General features: G+C 42.8%; 1 protein-coding gene across 1 annotated transcript in view; it reads right to left on the bottom strand.

Moving 5' to 3' along the window:
- Window positions 1-21,632, bottom strand: part of ARHGAP10 (Rho GTPase activating protein 10) — a 319,494-nt gene that overhangs the window by 9,259 nt on the left and 288,603 nt on the right. The window contains exons 20-21 of the mRNA XM_032330629.1: window positions 17,059-17,215; window positions 1,054-1,206 (exon numbers count right to left, since the gene is read on the bottom strand). Of these exons, the coding sequence (XP_032186520.1) occupies window positions 1,054-1,206; window positions 17,059-17,215 (310 nt within the window). The remainder of the gene's footprint in view (window positions 1-1,053; window positions 1,207-17,058; window positions 17,216-21,632) is intronic.

The raw sequence follows: 21,632 nt of genomic DNA, 5'->3' as shown, positions 1-21,632 counted from the left end.
AACAAAAAAAACCCAAACCAACCAACCAACCAAATAGCAGTGAAATGAACACCAGGCACAGCTACAGCACTTGATTTTCAAGTAAATGATGGGTTTCAAATTCAAATCTTTCTTCGGGGAGCTTCTCCGAGAAGCTTTCACTGAACCTCATCACCTAATTCTCCTCTCTGCCTCGTGGAATGCTGTTTCCTATCGTTCAGCATTATGGGAGCCACAGGGTGTTTACTTCTAAGCACCGTGTTCCTCTATTAGGAAAAGCACCCTATCTTGAGACAGAAGGCGAGGCAGTGAAGGGCAGAGGTGCACGTGCCCCGAGTGACTTGGGCAGTGCACAGTGGAAATCTGTCCACACAGATAGTCTGCTTCCACACCACTCTGGAAGGAGTTTGTGGCTCTGAGTCGGGTCTTCTCTATTTGACCCCCCTTGCGTCTGCCTCCAAAATGCATTTCAAGGCTAATAAGCTTCTCGCTGCTTGTCAAAATGCCCTCTGTGCCCTTCTGGGGAAAGAGCACGCCAGGCGAGGAGGGAGACCATGGTGTCAGCCAGATGCAGACTGAAGCAGAAGGAAGTGCCCCACCTCACTGGAGTGGGGGAAGCCAGGGGAGACAAGAACTTCAGCTGAACATCCAGGATGAAGGGCTTACTAGGCCAGCTCCTTTGACTTCTGCACAATGGGCCCATTAAATGGCCATGTTAACCACTGTTCCTGGGACCCTGTTCACTTTCTTAAAAAAAAAAAAAAAAAAAGTACTTTATATTCATGTATAATGAGCTCTTCCAAAATAAATGGCTTCATCAACGCATAAGAAGCACCAAACAAAATAGAGGACAGCAGATTCAAGCAGCTCTCACATAAGGCAAATTTCTCCAGAGAATGTATTTGCTCTTGAACCAAGCACCGCCTGAGACAAGGTGGTCAATGTCACGCATGAGCTCCAGGAGGCTTGAAGAACCTGAGCATCCACTTTCATGTGGGGAACACAAAAAGCTGCTCAGGCTGATCGGGCCTGGGTGCTGCCCCGGTCTTCGACATCATTCTCCACTCCCCATACCTTTCCGGCGGCTTGTCCACTATGGCGGCAGGCAGAGAGAGGGGGGAAGGCGGGGGCTTGGGTGAAGGAGGTGTAACAGCCGGGCTGCAGCTCGGTGTAGTTGGGGACTGTGTGTTAAGCCACTGGACCATGGGCGATCGCGTCTGGCAGGGGCTACAGATAGAAGTTCGAAGGACAGGATTAATAGTATTAAAGCCACAGAAAACCAAATACGTGACACCCCATTCCCAAATGGCTAAGACGATAGCTTCCTTATCTCCCCCAGTGACCAGAACGGGACTGAATTCTCACTAGGTCTGTAGCCCCAAGAACCACAGTCCAAAGGAGAGATGCCTCGTATTTCTCCAGGTATGTGGACAAGGTCAAGTCTTGTCCAACCTAGCACCATATCCAGTTCACTAATTAGGACACTAGAATCCAACTGCCATGACCAGTTACTTGGACTTTGAAGTGCTCATGTTCTCTGCTTATAAGTAAAGTGTCAGAATCTACAGTCCAACTTATGACCTTTTACTTCAAAAACTTAACCCATGGCCTTTCAATGTTTAAAGCCCTTTCCTCTGTCACATACACAGGGCAACTCAGACAAAACTGCAGCTACGAATCAAGATTAGTCTAGAGTAGACCAAAGACAGCATTTATGAGAGAAACCCATGAGCAGGAAAAAAAATCTTTAGGGACCTTAATGTTCCCTAATATTTGCAAATTTTTTTTAAAGATTTTATTTATTTATTTGACAGACAGAGATCACAAGTAGGCAGAGAAGCAGGCCCCCTGCTGAGCAGAGAGCCCGATGTGGGGCTCGATCCCAGGACCCTGAGATCATGACCTGAACCGAAGGCAGCGGCTTAACCCACTGAGCCACCCAGGTGTCCAAATATTTGCAAATTTAAAAAAAAAAAAAAAAAAAGCTAATGTAAAAAGGTCAGGGAACAGACTCACGGAGGGCCCTCTAAACATGAAAAAGAATGCAATATATAGGTATGGATCTGAATTAAGTTATTCTTTAATTATCTCTAAACTGGAGGCTGTGACTATGGCATATGAAGCTTACTTTAAAAGCACAGTGACGAAAGTTGCTCATTTCAATTACATTTCCAACACACATGCATTTCAGTGGCTGCTACACCCAGATGCTCTTCACCTCAAATTCACCCGCTTCAGCTAAAACCAGTTTCTGTGAGCAGCTCCCTTATCCTTCCACATTCCTGAGCATTACCTTTGCTTCTTTCCTCTGCAGCAGAGCTAACATCGAATTCTGTCCATTTTTACTTCCCCTAGCTCTCATGCTGTTCCGTTCTTTACCTTCTCATCACGTTGCTTCATGCCTGGGTCACCACTGTGGTCTCCTGGCTCAGCCCCCAGTCCAATTCCTCCAACTCAAGTAGCTCAACCAGCCAGCCTCAGCCACCTGAGACCCAGTCTGCCCCATCGATCTCCCCAAGAATGAGTGTACTTCCCAACCTGCCCTCTGCCTGCTCTCCTGATGGTCCTGCACCCTGCCTAGGTCTCTTCTCAGCTCTCAGGCTCCCCAACCCCTCTGCCAGCCCCAGTCTGTCCTTTCCTCAACTCAGCTCCAGGCCTGCCTCCCCGAATGCTTCTCCTTTGGTCTAAGTCACATATCTCTGAAGGCCCAGCCCAGTAAGAAATGGGAGGGCACCTTGGCAGGAGTTATTCTGTGATGGTTTCTGAGATTTCTCTTGCCTTTGGGGTAAAATCAGGACTTTAACTCTTTCCATAGACCTCACAGAGCCAGGCAGAGGGCTAAGCATGTGCAGTCTTCCACGAACACCTGAACAACCATTCTACAACTAAAATTGGATTTTACAAATCGAGTACATGAAATATTGCATTCCTGACTTGATAGATAACTTAGCACAGTAGCAGGTCTCCTATCCTTTGATCAGAAAAGGGGAGAGGGGCTCACATTTTTTCAAAAAATGTTATTTTTTGAACAATTTGTTTACAATCTCCCCATCCAGCCAATTCATGTGGAAGTCATAAAACCTATTTCATAACCAAGCAAAGAAATCTATAAATCTCAAATGGTCTGTATCGCCTTATCAGAAAATGAATCTTAAGTGGTGTCTTACTAATCAGGAATGGACAGGAAGGAGTGACTGAAGCTCTGACAGAATTTAAGGCTGCGCTTAGCCAAACAATTGCCATTTCATCTCCCAGCAATTATTCAAGGTGCTGGGAGGGCGGTGGTGGCTGTAGATGAGCTGTTTTACCACACCCCCATCAGCTCTTTCAGGTCATAAATAGCCTAGTGATTAAATGACCGCCATCCATCTGCAGAGGGAGGACAGCTACAGGAGGAAAGATAAAGTAACAACGGTGACTATACTTATAAGGCTCTTTAAAAACAAAGATCATAAATTTTATAGCTATTATCTACTTAATCCTCACTTTTTTTTTTTTTTTAAGTGGTTTGCTTTTTTGTAAAGGAAAAGCACTCCTTTTGGAAAGTGAAAGAATTGTTGGTATAGCAGGTGTTCTAGGTCTAAGCCCATCCCTGAGCTCGGCCTTCTCCATCCTGTCCCAAAACAGGGATGTAGACTCAGCAATCCTTGTTCAGGGTCAAGTTCTCAACATCAACTGTTTTTGTTTGTGTGCTGTGATCTTTTTGATGCCCTTCAATATATAGGTGTGCTAAGCGACCCAGCACTCACCAGTTCACCCACATAACTGAGACCTGTTTCTGTATTCAGTTTCCTGGGTTCTCCCCACAGTATCTCAGAAGCCTGAGCCAGTCACTTCTCCTTTGGATTTCAGAATCCCACACGGCCACAAACTCTGTGAGGTGGAATATTCAAAAGAGGTAGCAAAACCCAAGTCTGGAAACAGTGTCTATGGGGAGGAGGCATCAGAAGTCACAGGGAGAATCAGAAAGAGGAGACCTACGTGGCAAAACAAAGTTTGGAAAACAAACAGAACAGCTGCTGGGTCGGATACAAGAAACTTTTCACAGGTTTCTCCACTGGGAAGGACTGAGGAGGGGGGCAAGAAGTGGTTAAGTAAATAGAAAGTCCTAAAACGAGTTCTCACCTCAGGCAACAGAGGTCCGAAAACGACATGTTTCATAGGTGTTTCCCACAAGCAAACTGCCCGAATTTTTTTTGAAGGGAAGAAATTGTAAGCATTGGCTTCTTTACATAAACTACTTCCTCCACAGAATTTGGTGGGATCCTTTGTTTGTTTATTTCAGGATTTGTTTGTTTGTTTTGTAATGAAGTTCAGAAATTTTTTTAACTATAGTTTACACCTGAACAATGTGAGAATTAAGGGCACTGACCCCCACACAGTCAAAAATCCACATTTAATTTCTGACTCCCCAAAAACTTAACCCTCACCCAAATGCCTTCTGTTGACCTTTGGAAGCCTTACCGGTAAGAGTCAATTCACCCATATTTTATATGTTACATTTGCATTATGTACCGTATCCTTAAAATAAAGTAAGCTAGAGAAAAGGTGTTTTAAAGAAAATCGTAATGAGGAGAAAGGACATTTACACTACTATTCTGTACTGAAAAAATCCACATTGACATGGACCTGCACAGATCAAACCTGAGTGTTCGAGGGTCAACTGTTTATTCAATGCTTCAAATATACTACTTCTGTTTTCCCAAAAAACAGCAGAGGAAAATGTTGTTTCTGATATTTGCTTTCTATTCTTTGATTTAAAACACAGGGCATTTTGGAAATGGCAGCCCCCAGGAACTGTCTCACAGTTTTTCTCATCCTGAGCCCTCGGAGAGAATTAAGCCCTAAGGCATCCCGGTACATAAAATTAACACCTCTTCTATACAACTAGAATGGTTCCAGCTACCCACATGGTAGGAGACAATTCTTGACGGCTTCTTGTGTAGTGCGCTCCTACTGAGCAGAGAGGCACTGTCTGCCTTTGTTCTAGACTATCTTTCCAAGGATATCTGCAGAGCAAACAGCATGGGAAGATAGAGACTGGGTCTCCCCCTGGAGAAAAAAGCAGGCTTTACTGCCCAGCATAAAAGATGTGGGTTTCCTAAGCTCCAGGTTCCTCTCTTACAACAGCTCCCATGCAGGTATCATGTGGCCCATAGGGCATTAGCCTGCGGGAAGTAGGAGCCAGGGAACTGTTACTCTACTACTGCTCTGTAGTAGGATCAGTCTTTTGACCAAGAGTCACGCATCTTCTACCAGCATCCATGAAACCACACACACAAATTTGGTGACTTGTAAGCAGAATAAGATTTCAGACTTCAGAATTCCTGACATTAACATCTTTGGGAGAATTGAGAAAATACTCGGGCCATTTTTTTCTTTTCTTTTCTCTCTCTCTCTTTTTTTTTTTTTTTTTTTTTTTTTTTTTTTTTTTTGACTGTGGTTCAGAGGAGAATTCTGATTAAAAAAAAAAAAGTCTTTGGGTTAAAAACCAAAAACGATGCATACTCTAAGAATAAAAAGCTTATTACCTGCTAAAACATAAATGAAATATTTTGAGTGTCCTCTCCCACCACCTTCCAAATTTAAGCATCAAAAAACATTTGTATCCTTCCTCCTGCTGCCCCTTTACAAATTTTTGATGAGTAGGACTGGCATGATCCCAAACCACCAATTTTATTTAATGACAAGCTGCAACCAATTACAACAAAGTACCTAAGTACTACATATTTCCTGAAAGCCAACTTGTGGTTTGCAAAAATGGAGGCAAAAGTCGACTCTTCCTGAAAAGCTCAGAAACCACATTTACCAAAACAGAAATAAATTAAAGGGAAGTACTAATATCTGCTTGTTTGCTATCTTCCCAATTTCACACACTAAACTGAAAGAACCTTCTTCTGAATGGACCCCTCTCCATTTTTAGTGCAGAAGAGCCAGTACCAACCACCTTCCTTTGAGGAGAAACGTTTCCTTCTCAAAGAAAAGGAACAAATGGCAACAAGACGGTCTCACTAAAAACACACAGAGATTTCATACAGCTAACTCAGAAACTCATTCTTGAAAACTCTCATGCTGAAAGCCTATCTGGCAATTCCTAAGGCAACAGAGAAGGCTCCTGTGCTCTGGGGGTGTGGGTTGGGAACACATAAGTGGGGGATAGAATGTGCATTTTTGAAAGCGCTGAGAAACTTCTATTAAAAAAAAAATAATTAAAAAAATGCACACTCTTGCTTTGGAGTATGTCTGTATTTCAGGGAAAGGCCCTGTAGCTTTCGTGGTAAGCAGGAATAAACCCTCAGACACAGAAAATTATGACAGTAGCTGTGTATGTGTATACTTTACAGTTTATATTTATAAAATGTAACATATCAGCAATATATGCTGCTTCTGATTCAAACTGTGACCCAATCTTTTCCAATACCAGACTTGACACTCCATGCATATTAAAAACTTTTTGGCAGCAGAAGTGCTCAAGCATTTCAGCAATGGGGGAGGGGAGTTAGGGCCTTAACTGTTAAAATTCAACAACAGCTGCACCAGTCACTAGAGAACTTTTGCATCTAGTGAAGATTTCTTGAATAACATAGACGGGTCAGGCTTTGGGCAGTGCTGGTGACACAAGTGCCCAATTCTGGGCTCTTTGAGTAACAAGCATCATTTTAAAATTCAAAGGACACAGACCAGGGAGAATACATATCAAGGAAAGAAATGATCGCTTATATGAAATGATTAAATCCCCCCCCCAACCAAGATATTTGACTCTGATTATATGATGTCAGAACCACATAAGAAGTTTGCGTTGGAATGAAAGATTTTAAAACCTCATTTGCAAGGTCTCCGAGCAGAAGCTAACACATTAGTGAAATGATCTTTCATTCCAGCCTGGGAAACGTACAGCATAAGTCTAGAACAGCTGTCCTGGGCAAAAGTGTTTGAAAATGTTAATAAAGACAGAAGGAAATATTGTAGATCTGTATATTATGGGAAATCTCTGTTCAAATAAATGCCACAGTTCTTCCTTAAGTGCCAGAGAAGGAGAATTCCACCGCCGGCGCACTGTCGGTTCCAAATGAGCAAACTGAGGGGGGACAGCAGCGGCGTGAAGCAAACATCAATGACAAAGAGAGGCGCCATCGTGCAGGGATGGACAAGGAGGCCTTCACTGCCCATAAGGAGACTGGGATATGGACCTTGTTCACTCATCATTTACGGTCCGAGAACTACCTGTCAGGCCCCATGCTAGGCCCTGGGGACACCCAGGGGACGAGGACATCTGCTCTCCATGAGTGCCCAGTCAAGTGAGTAGAGAATGACAAGTTGGTAATCATAACATAGTGTGATGGCTGCCATGTAGAGAGTTGCCCAGGGTCCTTTGGGAGAACAGAGGAGGAAGCATCCAACGTTCACGTGGGCCCTGAGAAGGCTTTCTGGACGACGCAGTGTCTGTCCTGAGCTGATGCTGCCAGTGTCAATATCGCTGTCACTCCCCACAACTTCCTCCTTTGAGGCCCAGCCGCACGCTCCAGCACTGTGTCAGACACAGCCCGCGCACGCCGACGCACTTCCTGCCAGCCGCGCTCCCATTACACAGGACCTGAGAGAAGAGCATCTCAGAAAGCTGAAGAGGATGGACTCAAGGTCATGTGCACACTAAAGCCCGTTCTGACTAGTCTGCATGGAGCTCACAGCCTCACACCCTTCTGGGCTGGAACAAAATACAAGGAGAGGAAAGGAGAGGGATGGGAAATCAGACCCGCTTGTGGCGGGTGGGGGCAGGACTGTGTGGCTACAGAAGGATTATAATCACACAGATTACAAGTGCAGGAAGCACCGCTATTCTGAACAGTGACCTGGGTTCCCAAGCCAGCTCTGGCTAATCTCCCTTTGCTTTTTCTTTTTTCCTTTTCTTTTTTTTTTTTTTTTTTTTTGTAGACAGAGAGGACACTCCTCACTAGCTAGCATTGTCAGTCTCGGGCTGACGGTCATCCACACCTGAAATCTGGGTAAGAATAAACTCCCTGGTCTCAGTTTCCTTAACGAAAACAAAAGGCTTCACAAGTGGCTGTATGGCTTCAGTGGGGTGTTGGTGTGAGGCACCCTGCAGTGACAGGTGCTCACTGGCTCACTCAACACTTCGTAAGTGAAGCTCTGATTACGAGCCTTAGGGCCTTGGGAGTCAAAGGTCACCTCTGCCTTCCACGGTAACATAATCCCAAACAAGTCATTTTTCTTTACCCAAAGACAATATCTAAACTCTATCAAACAGAAAAAATTGGAGATATTCGGTGGATGTCATCATTAAAAAAAGAAAAAAAAAAAAGTCACTGAATGCCGTGAATGCCATACTGTATCCTGGAATGGATCCTGGAAGAAAAGGGCATGAGTGGAAGAACTAGTGAAATCCAAATCAAGTCTATAGTTAACAGTATTGTACCAATGTGAATTTCTTATTTTTGATAAAACTGCCATGATTCTGTGTTAAGATGCTAACAACAGGGGAAGCTGGTTGATGGGTTTAGAAGAAGCCTTTATAGTGTCTTTGTAGCCTTTCAGTAAATCTACAACTATTTCAAATAAAACTTTTAAACAATAGGTTGTAAAAAAAAAAAAAAAGCCCCATATAACTCTTTATTCACTCAAACACTAAAGACCTTTTGAAATTAGGATCACACCACTTGAAGACATTCAAAAGCCACAAGGAATCCTTTTGCTTGGTTCAACGACAAGAAAAGATTCATAACAATTATGTTTAAAAATCACCTACACTGTCCACCTTAAGGCAATTAGCCTCACTTGTTGAAAGTGGGTTGTGAGAAAGGTGTTTTTTCCAAAAAAATTTGTTTTATTTATAGAGGAGATCGAGGTCAGCAAACTGTCTGGAACGGACCAGACACTAAACACTTCAGTGTTTGCAGGCCGTATGCCTGGTTTCCCAGCTCCTCCCCTCTGCCACCAGAGACAATGTCAATAACTGGGCCAGAGACCAGGTCAATGACTGGGTGGCTGTACGCCAATAAAACTTTATGTATACAGACAGGCAGAAGTGGGCCACAGTGTGCTGACCCCAGCACTAGAGGGAGCAGATGAGAATCCAGTTCCGAGTGGAGCATTGGGGGAGATGACAATGATGGCAAATTCCCCTGGGCCTGAGAAGCCCCTGCTCCCCAAGTCCGCCGACACTGGCTTTGTGGCATGGGGCCCCCAGTATGTGCCAGAAGTCCATCTGCAAACGCCCAGGGCCTACCTGCAGCAGAAATGCTCCTCACCAGCTGCTCATGAGCACCAACCATGTATCAAATCAGCACATAAAAGCAGTAACTTGATCACCCTTGAGGAAAAAAGTCTTTGGCAGGAGGGGGGCAGGCGGGGAGAGGACAAAGAGCCCCACAGGAAATCTCTGGAGCACAGCTGAAACACAGCCTTTTCAAGCTGGACCCAGCCACGGTGAACACGCGGTCCCCCCTCCTGCTGTGAGACGCTGAGGCTCCTGGGGGTTTCCCTCCTTAAGGAGAAAGGATGCCACCACCTAGTCATCCTACAGATTACGAAGTTCACTCCAGAGCTGATCATTTTCTTGGGTTTCACTATAAAAGAATTGCCTTCAAATTATATCTCTGACCCATCTTTCACTCAAAGATTGTTCCCTGAGTCCCATTTTTCTTCCTTCCAGATGATCACTGGAATGAGGTAAGAGGGTTGCACTTTAGCTTGCTCGCTGAACAGAAAAGGAACTGAAGCTTCATTTCAGAAAATGATGGGGCATTAGAGGTCTCAGCACCGAGGTCTTACGGGATAACTAACAGAAATGTTTCTACCAGCTCAATTCGTATGTGGAAAACAGCTGCCACCCGGTGTGAAGCCTGAACATAGAACACAAGGCCTACCAAGCACAGCTCACAAGGGGTGCAGCATTACTTTGCTAAGAAAAAGCTCAGTTACTTACCAAGCTGATTTTATGGGTTATCTGTTCTAATAGGTAAGCTATCCATACTGCTCAGAATAATTTACAGATTGGTCTGGTGCCAGTGGGTACCCCATGCCTTGGTAATGCAATAACCAAAGGCCCTAATCTTACAGGGTTCTATAAAGGACGTTCCTACACAGAGAGGCAAGAAGAGGATCCCCGAGCGGAGTCCTCCTGGACCAACCTCTCAGGCTTCCTGGTCCCCAGGACCAGAGAGGTTATTTCCCTGCACTATATGGTAAGGAGATTATGGAACTGATGAACCAGGAAGGCAGGTCAACTTAAGCTAAGAATATCAAATTTGGTTCTCAGAGGGAAGCAATCCAGACAGGCGGCCAACTGGCGTTCCCAAGGGAGCAGTGACTGGGCTATATTAGATGTTATACCTTGAAACCTCACAATCTGGAAGGGCAGATGTGGTGATTCCCCTTTCACAGGCAATCTTGCTAAGCCCTGGTTTGTTTAGATAATTTACATAAGGCCTCCAAGGTTTTCAGAAGCAGAATGTGGATACAAAGCCAAGTCTGATTCTACACTCAATGCTACACCAGTGTATAATCCTTTTAATACACTGTTGAATCCTGTTGGCTAGTATTTTGGTGAGAATTTTCGCATCTGAGTTCAAGGATATTGGTCTGTAGCTCTCTTTTTTGATGGGATCCTTTGGTTTTGGGATCAAGGTGATGCTGGCCTCATAAAATGAGTTTGGAAGTTTTCCTTCCATTTCTATTTTTTGGAACAGTTTCAGGGGAATAGGAATTAGTTCTTCTTTAAATGTTTGGTAGAATTCCCCTGGGAACGCTACACCAGTGTAAGCAATCTTCCACTTTACAGAGGACTCAGGAGGTCCTTGCCTTCATTTTGATTTAAAGACCGTACCAACCAATGCAAGCACAGCGAATAATAAATCATAAAAACAAAAACCAACGAAACATAAAATCATGAGAAGACATAATTGGTTCTTTGAGTTAAGCGGGAGAAAAGCTACAACAAAATTTTGACAGTCTTAATTTTAGAAAGTCAACTTTCCATTATGGGGCTTTAAAGTTACATGAACTATCAACATTCTGAACTGGAAATCAAACCTTCGAATTTTGGAACCTTCAATTATAGCACAAGGGAAGATGTGAATTAAACCACATGCGAATCTAAGTATATAATACAAATACTAAAAATGCCCTAGCAAGACACACAGGATGGTATGGAAAGTCGTGAGGATGCTAAGCAGCCAGCTCTTCACAGAGCTGGAGAGAAGATTCAAGGAAAGAGCCAGGACAGAAACTGTGTCCAAAACCCGGCACAGAAACAGACACATAGATCATAGATCAATGCAACAGAATAGAGAGCCCAGGAATGGACTCTCAACTCTATGGTCAATTAATCTTCAATGAAGTAGGAAAGAATGTCCAATGGAAAAAAGATAGTCTCTTCAACAAATGGTGTTGGGAAAATACCCACATGCAGAAGAATGAAACTGGACCATTTCCTTACACAACACACAAAAATAGACTCAAAATGGATGAAAGACCTATACATCAGACAGGAATCCATCAAAATCCTTGAGAACACAGACAGCAACCTCTTTCACCTTGGCTGCAGCAACTTCTTCCTAGAAACATCCCCAAAGGCAAGGGAAGCAAGGGCAAAAATGAACTACTGGGACTTCATCAATTTAAAAGCTTTTGTACAGCAAAGGAAACAGTCAACAAAACAAAAAGATAACTGACAGAATGGGAGAAGATATTCATGAATGATATATCAGATAAAGGGTTAGTATCTAAAATCTATAAAGAACTTGTCAAACTCAAAACCCAAAGAACAAATAATCCAATCAAGAAATGGGCAGAAGACACGAATAGGCATTTCTGCAAAGAAGACATCCAAATGGCCAACAGACACATGAAAAAGTGCTCAGCATCGCTCTGCACCAGAGAAATACAAATCAAAACCACAGTGAGAACGACAGATATTGGAGAGGATGCAGAGAAAGGGGAACCCTCCTACACTGTTGGTGGGAATGCAAGCTCATGAAGCCACTCTGGAAAACAGTATGGAGGTTCCTCAAGAAGTTGAAAATAGAGCTACCCTATGACTGAGCAATTGCACTACTTGGTATTTACCCTAAAGATACAATGTAGTGATCTGAGGGGCACCTGCACCCAAATGTTTATAGCAGCAATGTCCACAATAGTCAAACTATGGAAAGAGACCAGATGTCCACCAATAAATGAATGGACAAGGAATATGTGGTGTACACACACACAGGAATATAACGCAGCCATCAAAAAACCCGAAATCTTGCCATATGCAATGATGTGGATGGAACTTTTAAGAGGTAAATTTACTATTTTCTTTTTAAACAATAAGCATAATAAGAGAGGGGGAAAATATAAGATCCCAATTTCTAGGGTGAACTGACTGCCCCTGGCCAAGAAGGGTGGGGAGCAGTAAAATTGAGAGGAAGTCTCCCTGAGGGGGTGGAGAAGATGCAAAAAGGAAAGGAAAGAAAAGGAGATGAAACAAGGAGGTGAAGACAGAGCTTCCATATGACTGCTATCTTCTAATTTCTAAGTGTGTGCCAAATTTCACAGAAATCTGTTTAAAAATGTTAAAGATGATTAATTTTCTGAACTTCAGACAAATCACTCATGGTTTGTTGTGGTACACTAAGCCACAAATCAAACTTGAAGGGCTCCCAGCAAAATGTGTTCATCAACTTTTCCTAAAAAGCAATCATGGAACCAACAGTCAAGTAATTTAAAATGCCAAGTAGCTGTTTATGGATAACCTCAAACTGCCCAATTTAAAGGAAGCGAGTTATTTCACTGATAAGCATACAACTGGTTACCAGTGAGCGCATACAGGGTCTACGGGTGACCTGCAGCACAAGGCTGCAAATGAGAATGGGAGTCTACAATCTAAAGACTGCAAGCAGCTAGCATCAAGTCCGGGTAGGCATGAATCTGTTGCACAAAGCAGCTCTGGGCAGCAAACATAGGTCAGGACTTGCTTAATATTCAGGATAAACTAAGCCAAGCTTCTCATCATATGAGACAGAAAGATCTACCACCGTCCCGGCCCACCAGAGCACAGGGTCAGTTGTACCTTGGGATACCAACATTCCCAACCACACAGACATATGCTATGATGCTGCCATCTTGGAGGTGGAGATGGGCTGGCAAGAATCGGGGTGGCCCTTTTCATTTGAAACCTATAGAGGAAGCAGATGGCAATGGCGGGTATTTCTTAAAAGAGATTTTTTTTCTTTCTTTTTTCTTTTTTTTGTGACAGGGAACCTAAAAGGATTACTTGCCAAGAACCTGTTCCATCATTTACAATTGAAGAAAATCTGTTTAGAGAAAACCACTTTATTGGGGGAAAAAAAAAAATGACTTCGGAACATCCGAAATACCTTGACCTATGATGTAATGTCCTCCAAGGAGACTGAGCTAGCAATTCTTCACTGGCAATGAAGTCACCCATCACCTTACTGAGTGTACAGGTAAGTAATAGCTCCTGATTGATTGACTGCAATGAATAATACCCACAAGTCATAAACATCAGCAGAAACCCAAGAAATCCAATTCTGCTGTATTGTTTCCTACCTGTCAGAGGCTACAGCTGTATTTACACACTGCCTCTATCTGAATCTCGGCTGCTATAGGCTTTCCCCTGCAAATTTGCTTTCCAGTGGCTAGGGTCACAGCATTTCTGTGCGGTAGAGCTACTGGGGTCCTATGTGATCCACATACATTTGTCCGTGTTTCGGGACATGAGATAAAGCAAGTGTAAGTTTTGGAATGGAGAATCACTACCCTGGAGTAAAACCAGGCAGCCCAGGCACTGCCTCCTTTCTTAAAGCCCTAGATAGAGGATTTAATGACACCACAGCAATTTTGGTTTCATTAAAAGGAATTTTAATCAGTATTTACTCAGAAACTACTCATATTCAATACTGTACAGCTTGCGTGCAGAGATCATGAATTAAAAAACACACAAACAAAACACCACACAATGAAAACCACATTTACAGATGCTAAGGAAGCAAAGAAAAAAATGTTATAAAGAGAAAATGGTGAGATTAATTCCGTGAAATTCCTGGAGGAAGACTCATTCATCTTTAAAAGAAAGGAGGCAGATGGACCAGAAACAAACCACAGTTGCTTAACAGACATTCAGTGATATACGGAAAGAAATGAGATTACCAAGAGGGAGGTATTTTTATAAATACATAATATTTTATTTCCCATTCTAAGAACTATGTCAAGATCACGAAAAATTCACAGAGTTATAAAACCCAATTTGTATCATCAATAATTTTATAACCTATCTTAGAGTGAGAAAAAGACACTGTTAGGGACTGAAAGTTTGCGTCCTTCCAAATGTCTGTGTTGAAACTCTACACCCTTCTGTGCGATGCTGTTAGGAAGTGGGGTCTTTGGAAAGTCATTAGGATTCAGTGAGGTCCTGACAATAGTCCTCACGAATGGAATTAGGGGTCTTTAAGAGAATGACAAAGGCAGCACTCTGTAAATCAGAAGCAGCCTCTCACCAGAACCTGGCATGAGGACATCCTAATCTTGGAAATCTAACCTCCAGAACTGTGAGAAATAAATTTCTGCCATTTATACGCCACTCAAAGTTTTTGTGTTATCACGGCCTGAACGGACTAAAATACAGAGATAGGCAGACAGGCAGACAGAGACTTTGATATGAATATACAGATACACATACGCATACACCACTTAAATATCGACTAACAGTAAAAGGTAAACATCACCTAATACTAGAAGGCAATATTTTCCCCATGTCCAGCATCGGGTATAGACAGAAAGATATTGAGAATCTTCCTATAGACTACAGCACTAGAGAAAGCTTCCTGAAAGTGGAAACTAAATTAGGCCCTAAAGATAGGTCAGATCGCCATGAGCAAAGAAAGGGGGAAATATTTCAGGCACAGCAAATCAAAGTATGGGGAACCAGCCAGGGGAACTTCAAGACAGCAAACACACCATCCCAGAAGAGCTGGGGAGAAGGGGAGGCAAGAAGAGAGATCACTCATCCTAATGACACTCCTCCTTGGGGAAGCTGTTCACAATCCACACATGCCGGGCTCCAGGGGGCCAAGAGGGGCAGTTGTCTGTATCACCTGGCATTCTGTTAGAGATGCATACTTGGAGGCAGCCCCTCAAGCCTCAGGGTCACTCTGGGGGGCAAGGGGCCAGCAGTGGGGGCTTTACAAGCCCTCCAGGTGATCTTGGTGAGTGCTCAAGCTTGGGACACACTCCTGACTTCATGATAAATTTGGATTGAAATACGCTTACAAGTAAACCCTTCAAAAGATACACAAGAAACACTCTATATAATTAAGAGAAATATCCATGCATTTTATCCATTACATGGGGGGGAAAAAAAACCCAATTCTTGAAGTAGGAGAAAGTCCACATTGTAACGCAAATCTCCTTTCCAGATTCACTTCAACAACTTATTTTCTCCTCTCCCTTTTTGGCCTCTCAGTGTTGGAGTGCTTTCCATGACATTTTAAAATCAGTATGAATAGGAAGCTGGGGAATTCACTCCTCGCTTGATTTATGACCAAAAATATCAAGCCCTTCATGTTTCAGGCATGAACGTGCTACGAATTGAGCATTGGCTATATCATGGTTCATAATGTCACATTCCTACAGAACCACTCTGGAAGAGGCAGGACTAACTGAACTAGCTCCCCACTGTGATACACGCTTACTGAAAGAAGTAATCAGAAATCTGTTTTTTGCTTTAACACACACACAGGCACCCACATGCACCCATGCAAATTCTACCCCCAGAGTGCCCAGGATTAGATTCTTGGTTCCTATGTAACCACTGTCACTGGTGCTTGGAGTACTAAAGTGAAAAGAGAATTTTTAATCTAGAAAAAGAATAATAAAAGTGACAAGCATGTTTGAGTAATATGCAATTTAAGTCCACAATACACAGTCTCCAGCACATGAATATACATTTATTACAATCTTGGGGAAAAAGAGCTCATCTGGAGAATGTTTCCATGTTTTGAGTTTCACTTGCAGTTTCAGTTAGATTTTCAGTCTTTAGGTCACCCCCAAATTTTAGCATACCAAAATTCTCCCAGCCTCTTTTAATACTTAATTAAGTTCATAATGATTTCATGTGAATCCAGCAGTAACTATAAAAAGCCAAGTAATGGGAGGGATGCTTTCCAATTCCATTTAAAGTCCCAAGAATGCCCAGTTAGGGTTGGATGACATCATTATCTAGGACTTATTTTAGGCAATTTTGATTTAAAAAAAAAAAAATTTTTTTTAACTTTGAAGACAAGACACCCAAATATTCTTAGCCTAAATTATAAATGTATTTTTGGATGTAATTTGATTGACTAATCAAATAAGGGCATGTAATTATTAGTAGGGTTCCTTTGTTGTTGTTGTTCTCCAAGCATTTGTTTGAAATTTGATTCTCTTTGGATGTCCCAAACCACCACCAATCTGCATTTATTTCACAGCTTGGTCAGTGCAGAAAGACAAACATGTAGTCAGATCATGTCCATGATATTGTTTGTATTAGTATTATTTGTCCTGATATACCCGAGCTGATCTGCACATCCAAACTGAGAAGATAAAATCAGGTATTTCATCCATCAGTTGTCAAGTATGCAGGGTGTTATGGAGAAGACAGAGAACCCTAGCACAAAGCTCTTGAAAATTCAAACAACTAAAATATCATTCTACAGAGTTTCAAGAGTCTACGTATAGATCCCAATGCATGCATTCTCCTATGTCTAAAAGTTTGCATTACTAGTGAGAAAACATCCTGAGTGTCTGAGTAGAACAATAACAAATTTCCTTCATGCAACCCAAAACTGCCACAAATTAAATTCAAAACAGATTTGAAAGAGCACCCGTCCACTTTTCCACATTGGGAATACAGAGATGCTTTCAAGAACAGCTTCCTTATGAGCGATCTTTCCTTAAGCATCCCACTGACCAGAGAGCAGAGATCCTCAGACCTAACACTTTAGTATCCACTTGCCATGTGAACTTCAAAATGAGGGTCACAGCCCTCCTTCCTCAGCACCAAAGAGCAGCATAGTTACTTACACAGAGGATGCCCAGTCCCCGAAGCTGCTCCCATCTGCGAGGTGGTTTTTGTCTGGTCCAAGAGGCCCAGGGACAGCTGCAGTTGTGGGAGATGGAGAGGAAAGTGAATCTAGATTCCCAGCTGTGGTGTCTGCCTTAGGAAGGTTAACACTGTCACCTAAGGAAGAAAAAAAAAATAGCATAAACTTCCAAACACGTACTCAAAAGGGAAAAAAGAACTCCACTAACAATTAAATGGCATCATTTGATTACTCAAATCAAATTAAATACAAGATTACACTTATAATTCACCCTGAAATTTTTTGGGTGTCCTCTCTTTAAAGTTTTTTTTTTGTTTTTAACCAAAGATGCTTAAACTAAATCACAGATGATACACAGTGAGGGGTGTTTTCCCCATAAGAAAACACAATAATCAAAATCAGAACCAATGGAAGATGAGAGCTTTAGTGGTGGCCACAGTGATTTCCTAATCTCTAAGGAACACAGTTATAAATCAGTGATAACTCCAAGAACAATTCAGAGCAGTACACCAACCCCAACATGGCCAATCTCTCTCTTTCTAGTCACCGGATGCTTCTTTCAGACATTGCCAGTCACCACTTAGTGCATAATAAATTCAGCAACTCTAAAGGGATCTTGTCTTCTGAGCTGGTATCTTGGATTACAATTTAATAGTACAATTTATTAAAATCCCAGACACAGGGAAACTTCCATTTCCCTGTGAACATTAGGGAAGATGTTATAGAAGAATCAGGCCCCTGCGGTGACTGCAGGGAGGACTTTAAACCAAAACTAAAAGGCATTTTTTAAATAGGTGACATGATTTATTCATTCACAGAGGACCATTTTATGGAATGCATTTAGTATCATCTGTACATATTACAGGCTGGGGTGAAGAAATGGAGAAGATGGAGAAGAGAGTTCACAAAAGCAGATGTTTTCCTCAACTGGTCTCTACCACCGACCATAAAGTCCTAGAACAGCACCTATCAGAGCTGGGGCCACCCGGCTACATTCACATTCACAGTCCCCATTAAAATATTAACTGCCTCAGGGGGCCTTGTAGAAGTAGCAATATTCTATCAAGAGGCACCGATTTGACCTTGATTTCATAGATGAGAGGTCCCAACAGTAGATCCAGAATCTGCCACTGGAGCAGAGCTGGAGGACCATACCCAAGCCAAACAGCTTCCAGCCGATCAAACCTTCATTTTCCCTTAGTCCTTTAGTCCCAGGTCCTAGAAAGAGAGTACGCATGAACGCCAGGAAGAGCAAGGAACTTGCTCCCAGAAAACCATCACGGATGGATTTCAGTTCTACTAATAATGAAGCACAAGAGAAATTCTGGGCTCTGATTAAGCTAGATCCCAAGATGCTAACCTTGAAAATTGATTGTACTAGACAGTTCTTATTTAACTCTGACCCAGCTTACAACTCAGGCTATGAGAAAGAATCTTAGAAATGGAGCTCTAGAAAAGTTGAATTCAGGAAAGTAGGAGTTACAGATGGTGGTGATGGCTGGAAAAAGGAATTCTTTATGGGGATAGTTAGGAAGAACTACCGGGACGACTGTGGGCAGAGGATTCTGGTAAGCGAGCATTTTCTGAGCTTTTTCTTTCCTTAAGTGTGTTGTCATCGGGGGAAGGTGAGAGAGAAGCCGCAATCAGAGATGAAGGCAACCTCTGTGGGCAGGTCTTCTCGGTGGCCTCAGTGTCCCTGTAAAGCCTTGCTCAGTGCCCATCTGCAAATATGCAATCTAGAGTATTGCATGATTCCTCTTTCGGTGAAGTCACTTTTCCACAGCCCTTCACCGCAATAGTGTTTAGCTAATTGGAGTAACTCAGCCCCAAATACACGGGGCACCTTTCAGGAAAATAAACCATAACCCACTGATAGGCCACTATGATTTCCCTCTGCTTTATCTTCATTCTGGGCTACAGTCCACTCTGAAACGAAAGCTACTTCTCCTGTGTCTGGAGAGTTGGCATGCATCCAGTTCTGTTCTGTGAATATGCCCAAGAATAAGGGCTGGAGCTCCAGCCCCCCTGGGAGCTCCTGAACACGTATGTATGCGATCGCTGCCAAATCGGGGCTTGGCTAGAAGTAGCAAAATATGATCAGCTCCGAAGCAGAACAGGATCACCTCAACAGTGAGTCAGACACAGGCAGCTTCCTGGCTTCGGCAGGCTGGATCCTGGCCCTCTGCTCTCTGGGCCTCATGCCCTGTCTCTAGGGCAGGGCATGACATAGCAAAAAGAGCAAATGAGAGTCTGGGGCCAGATATTTCCTGACTCATTCCTACAAGGAAAAGCCTTTCAATGAGAAGCAACTTCAGGGAAGTGGAAAGCAAGGGTCCAACGTTACTTCCAAAAGATGCCTGAGATGTTCTGACAACCGGATACACTAGCTCATCCACAAGGCCTCAAATCCTTTTCCCCAGCAGACTGACACAGCACAAACGGTCATCCAACAAATTAAATCACATTCTATTATGAGAATTTCTCTCTCCTATCCAGCCAAACAGGAGCGATCTGAACCCCTCCAGTGAAAAGAATATTGGTAGAAGGGAGTGTGTTTATACAAACTGATCAAATGAAGAGATACCTCTCCCTACTTTCTAGGCAGACAGATTTCCTTTCTCCTTCACTGTTCCGGACTGAGCTTATCTACTTGAGAATCACTGAATTCAAGGAAATGGGCACAGAACACCCCAGGCACATAAAACATTAAATACTTACAACCATTTCTGAAACTTTAGTTCCCCCAAATCAAACTAGGGCTTTTTAACTAGTATGAAAATAATAAAACTTTTTCCAAAAAACCTCCATATCCAAATGATTTCTGGATTTAAGATTTTAAAGCCTACGAAACTGATTTGTACTTGAGAATTAAAGTCGGATACTCTCATTGTTTCTCACCTTCCATTTCTTTCGAGTGTCACACAACCTCTTCCTGTAGGTGTTACCCTTTAACAGGCACCTACAGACAGACAAATCACCTGTGAGTAACAAGGTTGTTTCGGTAAGTGAGCAGAAATGGTGCCGAAGAACTTTCATTATGAACAGACTCCCAGAGAAGAAACTCACTAGAAATAGAACTACCACAACCCAGAAGAGAAAATGACTTCTTCACAGCATCCAGCTCCATTCCCACCTTCTCCATAAAGCACCTGCCAGCTGCCTGTTCTGCCCCTTCTCTCCTTTCTCACAATGAGAGGCAGCAAGCAAGTTTGCATTCGCTATCATCTAATGGTTTCATGACCTGCTTTTAATTCCCCATTTCCATTATACATTTTTTGAGGGTAGAGACCAGAACTCAGTCTTGGTAATCCTTAAAGGACACAATGCAGGACCAAACAAACCAAGAACCTTCAGGAAATACCATGGACTCACTGCCACATGAAATATTATGAATATGGAAAGCCCGTGCCTCTAGGAACTGAGGAGGAGGAAAAAAAAAAATCTATAACCCTCAAACTATTGTTACAGAATCTGCACACAGCTTCTGATTAACATCCTCTCCCCTTTCAAACCACAAATACCTCTCATCTTCTTTATCAATCAACAAATGTTTACTAAGCCTCTACTTAACATACAAGAGACATCATGGCTGTGGAGTTATAAAGGTGAAGAATCAGTCCCTAACTCGAAAGTGCTCACAGTACAGTACCAAGGGCAGTAAGGTAAAGACAAACAGTAGAAGGTGGCGTCAGTCATACTATGATTGTATCAAGCAGCTTTGAGATCCAGAGAAATAAGTTTCCAAACCTGCCAGTGGTGGAGGGAGAAAGACATAGGAGGCAGGTAACAGGAAAAGGAAGAAATTATTACCAAACTTGCAAGGGAAGAATCCCTGATACAGCACTATCATGGTTGAAAGCATAGAAACAAGAGAGAACGCGGCAGTTTCCAGAGCCTTGGATAGTTGGATTTGGCTGGAGAATAAGGTCAAAGGTGGAGAGTAAGGGTACAAAGTGAAATGATATATAAACATTAGAGTGCCTGACTTGGTTCCATAAGCATTCGGAAGTTAGTGTGGGGGGTGAAGCACTCAAGTGACAAGATCCAGAGAATGCATTCAAGAGATATTCAGTAGAACAGACGCTAGATGTTCAGTAGTATAGACACTAGGACTCTGTGCATAAAGGTGAAGGGGGAGAGAGGAACCTAAGATGACCCTCAAGTTCTTGGCTTAGGCAACAAGGCAAATGGTAGAACTATTAATTGAAATAGGGAATAAAAAGCAAGGAACAAATTGCGTGTGGGAGATAATAAGACCAGTTGTAGACATCTTGAGCCACGGGTGTCAATAAAATGTCCAGGTGAAAGTACCCAGAGGAGAGCTGGTTATACAATCCCTGAGCTCAGCAAAGAGGTGGGGGACAGTTGTTTTGAGTTGAGTGTCAGGTAGAACTGAAGTCACGGCACTAAATGGACACAAAGAAAATGATGTGGGAATGTAAGAGAACCCTGGAGAAGCCTCAGATGCAAGGAGGAAGCTTCTCCTTCAAGCAAGAGTATTGGTAGTGGTGGTGGTTGTGGTGGTGATTGCTGCTATGCTTAGTATGATAAATA

Source organism: Mustela erminea, chromosome 2, assembly GCF_009829155.1.
Source record: "Mustela erminea isolate mMusErm1 chromosome 2, mMusErm1.Pri, whole genome shotgun sequence".
Lineage (NCBI taxonomy): Eukaryota > Metazoa > Chordata > Mammalia > Carnivora > Mustelidae > Mustela > Mustela erminea.
The sequence above is the reverse complement of the archived record's forward strand: the minus strand, read 5'-3'. Positions and strand labels throughout refer to the sequence as shown.